Below are 8,259 nucleotides of genomic sequence, written 5' to 3'. Positions count from 1 at the left end.
ATTGAACTTAGCTCTTAAGAGCGCTTTCTACGAGCTACTTAACGAACATTCATTGTTCATTTACGTGCGTTTCCCAAAGATGCACGTTAAACTATCGCTCGCAGCTGGGTTTTAAGTGCTTCTTACGAGTCCCTATCCCTTTGTCAAGTGCTGAAATGTCACCTATAGAATGACTCGAATTTGTAGCAGAAGCTTGTTTAGGCTAATGATCTTCAGCTGATGTGCACTAATGTTTTTTTATAATATTTTTCATTATTGTTTAATGACTAAATATTATAAAATTTAGTCATTAAACAATTATTTGTTTAAAATTGTTTAAATGTTTCTTTTGGGAAGCCCGACCCTGGTCGAGACAATCTCCTGAACTCCAAACTGAATGTCAGAATGGGAAAGAAATGTGATTTAAGCAATTTTGAGCATTGTATGGTTGTTGGTGCCAGACGGGCCAGTCTGAGTATTTCACAATCTGCTCAGTTAGGGTTTACAAAGAGTGGTGTGAAAAGGGAAAAACATCCAGTATGTGGCTGTCCTGTGGGTGAAAATGCCTTGTTGATGCTAGAGGTCAGAGGAGAATGGGCCGACTGATTCAAGCTGATAAAAGAGCAACTTTGACTGAAATAACTACTTGTTACAACCGAGGTATGCAGCAAAGCATTTGTGAAGCCACAACACGCATAACCTTGAGGCGGATGGGCTACAACAGCAGAAGACCCCACCGGGTACCACTCATCTCCACTACAAAGAGGCTTTGTAAAGGGGCTAGAATTTGCACAAGCTTACCAAAATTGGACAGTTGAAGACTTGAAAAATGTTGCCTGGTCTGATGAATCTCGATATCTGTTGAGACATTCAGATGTTACAACCCCAAAACAGAAAAAGTTGGGACACTGTAGTAATTGTGAGTAAAAAAGTAATGGAATAATTTACAAATCTCACAAACTTATATTTTATTCACAGTAGAATATAGATAACAAATCAAATGTTGAAAGTAAGATATTTTGAAATGTCATGCCAAATATTGGCTCATTTTGCATTTCATGAGAGCTACACATTCCAAAAAAAGTTGGGACAGGTAGCAATAAGAGGCCAGAAAATTTTAATGTACACATAAGGAAAAGCTTAAGGACTAATTTGCAACTTATTAGGTAATTTGGCAACATGATTGTATATAAAAGAGCCTCTCAGAGTGGCAGTGTTTCTCAGAAGTCAAGATGGGCAGAGAATCACCAATTCCCCCAATGCTGAGGTGAAAAATCGTTTTCTGAGTTTCTCAAGAGAAAAATTGCAAAGAGTTTGAAGTTATCATCATCTGCAGTGCATAATATCATTCAAAGGTTTAGAGAATCTGGAAAAATCTCTGTGCGTAAAGGTCAAGACCGACAAACCATACTTGATGCCCGTGATCTTCGGGCTCTCAGACGGCACTGCATCACATACAGGAATGCTACTGTAATGGAAATCATAACATGGGCTCTGGAATACTTCCAGAAAACATTGTCAGTGAACACAATCCACCGTGTCATTCGCTGTTGCCAACTAAAACTCTATTGGTCAAAAAAGAAGCCATATCTAAATATGATCCAGAAGCACAGGTGTTTTCCCTGGGCAAGGATCATTTAAAATGGACTGTGGCAAAGTGAAAAACTGTTCTGTGGTCCAACGAATCCAAATTTGAAGTTCTTTTTGGAAAACTAGGACGCCATTTCATCCGGACTAAAGAGGACAATGACAACCCAAGTTGTTATTAGCGCTCTTTTCAGAAGCCTGCATCTCTGATGGTTTGGGGTTGCATGAGTGCATGTGGCATGGTCAGCTTACACATCTGGAAAGGCACCATCAATGCCGAAAGGTTTATCCAAGTTCTAGACACATTTGATTCCATTCAGACGACGTCTCTTTCAGGGAAGACCTTGCATTTTCCAACATGACAATGCCAGACCACATACTGCATCAATTACAACATCAAGACTGCGTAGAAGAAGGATCTGAGTACTGAAATGGCCAGCCTGCAGTCCAGATCTTTCACCCATAGAAAACATTTGGTGCATCATAAAGAGGAAGATGCCACAAAGAAGACCTAAGACAGTTGAGTAACTAGAAGTCTGTATTAGACAAGAATAGTACAACATTCCTATTCCTAAACATTGGTCCTCTTCCAGCTGTTCCTTATATGTACATTTAACTCTTCTGGCCTCTTATTGCTACCTGTCCCATCTTTTTTTGGAATGTGTAGCTCTCATGAAATCCAAAATGAGCCAATATTTGGCATGACATTTCAAAATGTCTCAATTTCAACATTTGATATGTTATCTATATTCTATTGTGAATAAAATATAAGTTTATGAGATTTGTAAATTATTCCATTCCTTTTTTACTCACAATTTTTACAGTGTCCCAACTTTTTCTGTTTTGGGGTTGTACAAAGGTCGAATCATTTCAAGATCATTTTCTTGAACATGACAATGAGTTCACTGTACTTAAATGGCCCCCACAGTCACAGATCTCAACCCAATAGAGCATCTTTGGGATGTGGTGGAACCATAGACTGTAAAAAAAGATGGACGACGCCTGTTCGCCCCCTTCCATTGGTGAAAAGTGAAGCTGCCAGAGTCCCGATATGGCGCTGACATCTTGGGTCTTGAGTCTGCGCATTAGCGATTTCGGGACCAGTCATGCGCAGTAGTGAGCAGGAATTGAACCCGCGAAATCAAAACCCCGCCCTCGCTCTCGCAGAATGCGCATATCACACGATATCACAGCTGTCAATCATGACGTGACACCACCGTTTTTATATCATTAAATAACTAACTAAACACAAACTTATTTTAAAAACAAACATTTGAATTTGCATCAGTGTGATAAAAACTACAATAAATGACAGAAACTAGGTTCAGAAAAAAGATAATTGAAGTGTAATTAATTTTTTTAGTTGGTCTCAAGTCCCATTGAATAACATGGGGAGGCGGGGTTTATGACCTATACTGGGACCAGTCACTGGGGGGCGATCGAGAAGTTTTGGCTTCACTTTTCAGGGCTTGTGCGGCACGCTTGGGTGGAACGGGAGCTTCGTGGTCTGGATGTGCATCCCACAAATCTCCATCAACTGCAAGATGCTATCCTATCAATATGGGCCAACATTTCTAAAGAATGCTTTCAGCACCTTGTTGAATCAATGCCACGTAGAATTGAGGCAGTTCTGAAGGCGAAAGGGGCTCAAACACAGTATTAGTATGGTGTTCCTAATAATCCTTTAGGTGGGTTTAATATTGCTTTAATTGGTGATTAATTTAAGAAAATTGGTTTTGTATAAACATTACAATTAGAAAAACCTGACATGAAGCATTGGTAAGTAAGTGGTTTTAAATGCACCTCTATATTACTTACTTTAGGGATCAGAAAATTGAATTCTCACATTAATTCAAATTAATTTGCTGTAATTATACCAGAATACATTTACAATTAAATGTTTTTTCTCGGTCCATATGCCCCTGTGGGCATGGTAAAAAGAAAAAAAAAAACTTTCTGCTTTTGCCATTTAACAATATAAATGCCTTGTCAGATGCAGCATCTTCTCTTTAAAGATGGCTTTTTGTTAACATTGATAACATGATAGCAGCCTATGTCATATTCTGATTGGTTGACCTAATTAGCAAATTTTAGTGTCTGACATCACAACCCATGTGTATTAAGATAACTTTAGAAAATGTCCTGCCCCTGCAAATAAATTACAGTTGGCAACTATTATCCTTATATAAAAAAGTTCATTATTTCTGACCATAGGCTATGTTTTAATGACATCTTTTGGTTTTATGGTACAAAATGTTTAGGGCAAGTGCATCTGGAAGTTAAATGAAATGTCCAAACTAGTGTGTAAGGTATTCATAGCTTTTATTTCATGATAGCTAGCAGCTCCATCCAGCTCATTTATTCTATAAATAATCCGGCTGAGTACAGGAAGAATGGGACAGGCGTTTCAGTGTCCCCTAATTGATTTCATATGTTCACCACACAATGTAAACACCTGTCATTTGCCAAAGCTTGTTTAAATCCAAGTAAACAAGTGCTAGCACAATAACAATTGTGTATTGCAGTAATATCAGTTATCCACCTGTCATGTACACATAAAAAAAACAAAATCTCACTGCACTGCTACACACTGAACACTAAGTATATAGTCAATTAATCAGGGTTTATTCTTAAAGATTCAATGTTACAAAGAAAAAGTACAAGACAAGTTGGAAATTTGAAAATATAAGGATACAAACATGTATATATTTACAACACCTACTTACTTATTCAAAAGATATTTTGGTTCTTAACGATATAAATGTGTGCTTTGTTTTTGTTTACCCCTATCTGAATTATATTTTAGCAGATGTTTTTTCCATAGGTGATCATTAGAAACATTATAGACAAATGTATCTTTCTGAAGAGACAGAAACTTAAAGGAACAGTATGTAAGAAATTTATATCAATTAATCATAAAATGACCGTGATATGTCACTAGACATTTAGAATTTTTTTTTATTTCAAATACTTATATCGCTCACAAAAGTGGTCTGGCCAGGATATTGTCGTTTAAAAAGTGGAGTTGCAGCCCTCAACTGATGTTTATGTTGTCATTTTGTGTATTGGCCACCAGTTGTGTGATTGCAGTACCAGTTTTAGCCACAAGTTTTGTGAATGCAATACCAGTTTTGGCCACAATCCTACATACTGTTCCTTTAAATAGTAATAAATTAATGCAACAACATTACCTAAAAACTAATAGATTTATGGTTTGAAGATTTATGCTTATAGCTTAGGTTGTGTAGCTAGTTTCAGCATTCAATGTCATTTAAATGATTGGTTTTAATTTCTCATTCAAGTTTAAAAAAAAAGTTTTTTATTTCATTCACAAACGGGAACCCACCACTTGGAACACGAATGGTGTTTTTCTCTGCTTGCCATCTTGCCTCTTCTTCATATTTTCTGATCACCTTTCTTTTTTCTTTTTCAAAAGCTTGACCTTGAAATTTATCCCCCAGAGCTTTTATCTCATTCATTCTCAGTTCTTCTGTCTCTTTTATGATATGTTGTTTTTCTTCCTCAATTGCTCTCTCCACACTCTCAAGCATCTTATTGGTGTAATGCTGCCCACCGTTTCCAGTCACCAAATTATCAATCTTGTCCAGTAACCGAGTGACCTGATGTGGATTCTTATCTGTATTGTTAAACACGTGAAATCTTCCACTGCAAGTTTTTATTACATCGACCAGTCTTGGATTGTCACGCACAAAAGTGTGAATGTTTTTTTCCTTCAGTAGATCTCCATGAGTAAAGAGCGTTATGGTGTGTGATGATGAGACTGATTTACCCAAAATGTTTAGAATAATTCTATTGGCTTCGAGATCTTGATCTAAAAATCGGCCTAATTTGATTACAATTAAAAAGACATGTGGTCCAGGAGCAGAGAATAAAGTGCACTGCTCGATTCTGTTGACAACTTCATTTGTAGTTAAGTTAGTGTGAAACAGACCTGGAGTATCAATAACTGTTACTTTTCTTCCATGAACTATTTCATAAACCTTGTCACATTGTCCAGTCACAGATGAGGATGATATCTCGGATTTGAAAACTTTTTTTCCTAGGATGGTGTTGCCCGTTGCGCTTTTCCCCACCCCTGTTTCTCCCACCAAAATAATCCGGAGCTCTTCACCTAGATTATCTGTAAGAATGACATTAGTGAGTGCTATATACTGTACCTTCTTTTGTTATTTGTAATGCCAATTTCCTTATAAAAGTATTTATTATTTGTTGTATAAAAATATGCTTTACCTAAATCATCCAAATCATCATTTTGTTGCACGCTTTCCTGGAAGTACAATGTATTACACATTTCATTACATCATAATATTGACACAATAATAAGATTAAGTACATAATTGCATATTTAAACAATATGCATGTATTTAAAAAATAATCAGTTTAGGATGACAGGACAATATACAAAGTAATTATAAATAATAATATGACGCAAAACAGATGTTCAAAACATGTGCCACTGTTAAAAACAAAAAATACAGACAATATTTGTTTTATTCTGTCAGTAAGTTGAATTTCTTAATACATACCTGCATTTTATATCCTATAAAGGCAATGAGTAATATGCCAAGTAGTACAAGTGTTTTTATTTTTCCTGTAAATGTCAAAGAGCTCTCCATACTGAGAAAGTGAAGAAAAAAATCTAAAGATGAATAGACAATATGAATAGAAACGCGACAAGGTTATGTTTAGATAACAAAAATGACACCTTATGTCATTACCCCAATAGATTATTTAAGCATTACCTTTTTGATACCGTGCATTTATATATTTAAGCAGGCAATCCCAGTGCAAAAAAAACAATAATTTATAAACAAAAATTAAACCTACAGGCACTGTGGAAGTGTGTGAAAAACAAAGCCCAAAGCGAACAAACACACAAGAAAATCTGGCCCAGAATAAACAAAGAGTGGAAGCTTAACTCCCGAGGGAGGAGGTAACCAGGAACAGGAAGACAAAAAATTTACATTAAACATAATTGAAAGACAGGTAAGACAGGTAAGCTTTCATTATTGTCCTAGAGAGATAATACCCTGCTGCTTTCTGAACAGCTTGGTTGCTGTTTAGTTTCAATTTCATTTGGTCCCCAGAGTATAGACGCATCACTTGTTTTAATTTGATTGTTTACAGTACTACTATCTTCAGGAGACATGCTTAACATCCAATGGAAATTTGTAAATCCAATGGAAATCCCTAGGGGCGGTTTCTTGGACAAGGTTTATCCTAGTTACAGCATGTTTGAGCTGCAAATTTTAACATATTTGTTTCATTGTTTTGTCTTAAGATGCACACCAATATTGTTTTTGTAAGATTTGTTTGTAAAAAAAAAAAAATCTTAATCCTAATAAATCCTAGTCCAGGAAACCTAGTGTGGGCCTCTATTAAGCAGCTAAAAAGTAACATGTCAAAAATGATACATTTCTATGCTTTCAAAAAAAAAAATAATTTAACAAAATAATTTGCTTCATTTGACCTTTTAGTATAAAAGACCAGAAATTGTGGTTTTTATTAATTAGGGGCAGTTTCTTGGGCAGGGCTTAAGCTAGACTAAAATACATGTTTGAGCTGTGTTCACTGCAAAATGCTCGCACTGACATATCTTAAGATATATGACCCAGCTTATGAAAACACAGCTAAAGTCTTTATTTATTTATTTATTTTTTTTGATTGACTGTTTTCTACATAAAATCATTCTACTTTAAAGAACATTATGTGAAAATATAATCTTGATATTTTTATATTATTAACTGAGTAAGGTCATGCCAAAGATTAAAATCATAGTAAAATGAATGACTGAAATCAAACTTTGATGCTCATTTGATTTTGAGAGCTTAGCCTGTTTTTTACAGACAGATATGTCAGTGGTGTACATTAGTAATATTTGTTTGTAATAAATGTGCTAATATAAATTAAGGCCTAGTCCGGGTGTAAACCCTGTCTTGGAAACCGCCCCTTGGTGTACATCTATTGTTTATAAAACAGAATGAAAAATATAGCAAACCATGAACTGTTATGCTATTACAAATACAAACAAAATAATGATCAGATTTTGTTTCATAGCAAATAAGTTACTTAAACTCACTACATTGAAGCAAAATGACAATTGAATAAATTGGTTGAGCATGTTTTTTATTACATTGGTTATAATGCTGCATTAGTTAGTAAAAAAAATGTCACTATACCTTTGAAAATAACCCAAAGCAGATGTATTAAAAGACTTTAGAGAGAGAAATATTTTACCAAAATATGAAAATTCTTTCAAAATTTCCTCACTTTCATATACAGCATATCTGATGGCCATATTTTGGTAAACTATTGCTTAAAAACGACAAACAGCTCTAAAGAATGATTTACCAAAACACACCAAAGCTGATAGTAGATTAGAGTCAGACTGAATAAAATTCAACAACACATTTTTAATGAGATTCAACATGTAATTGATCAAACAACGTGCAAAACGTAAAAGAGTTAAACACAAAGCAAAACAAATACTTTATTTATAACCTCATCACACTTGTTCTTTTTTTAATAAACCTATTCTATTTTTAATAATGGTGCAAATATTGTCAAAAATATGTTACATTAAATTGTTTGGTAAATGTGCTAAGGTAAAGAAAATTAAAAGTGGCCCTTGATTTTGTTCGCCTCAATGCCTCAAAACTTAACAGGATGTTT

General features: G+C 35.0%; 1 protein-coding gene across 1 annotated transcript; it reads right to left on the bottom strand.

Moving 5' to 3' along the window:
* Positions 1-4,730: 4,730 nt before the first annotated feature.
* Positions 4,731-6,456, bottom strand: LOC135746617 (GTPase IMAP family member 9-like). Its single transcript, XM_065265256.2, has 4 exons — positions 6,330-6,456; positions 6,114-6,204; positions 5,818-5,854; positions 4,731-5,707 (listed from the first exon to the last, which is right to left on the bottom strand). The coding sequence occupies exons 2-4, from the start codon at positions 6,201-6,203 to the stop codon at positions 4,860-4,862; spliced, it is 975 nt and encodes a 324-aa protein (XP_065121328.1). The 5' UTR covers position 6,204; positions 6,330-6,456; the 3' UTR covers positions 4,731-4,859.
* Between the last annotated feature and the right edge of the window lie 1,803 nt (positions 6,457-8,259).

This window comes from Paramisgurnus dabryanus, chromosome 4, assembly GCF_030506205.2.
Source record: "Paramisgurnus dabryanus chromosome 4, PD_genome_1.1, whole genome shotgun sequence".
NCBI lineage: Eukaryota > Metazoa > Chordata > Actinopteri > Cypriniformes > Cobitidae > Paramisgurnus > Paramisgurnus dabryanus.
Note: the sequence above shows the minus strand (reverse complement) of the source record. Positions and strands in the feature narration are given on the sequence as shown.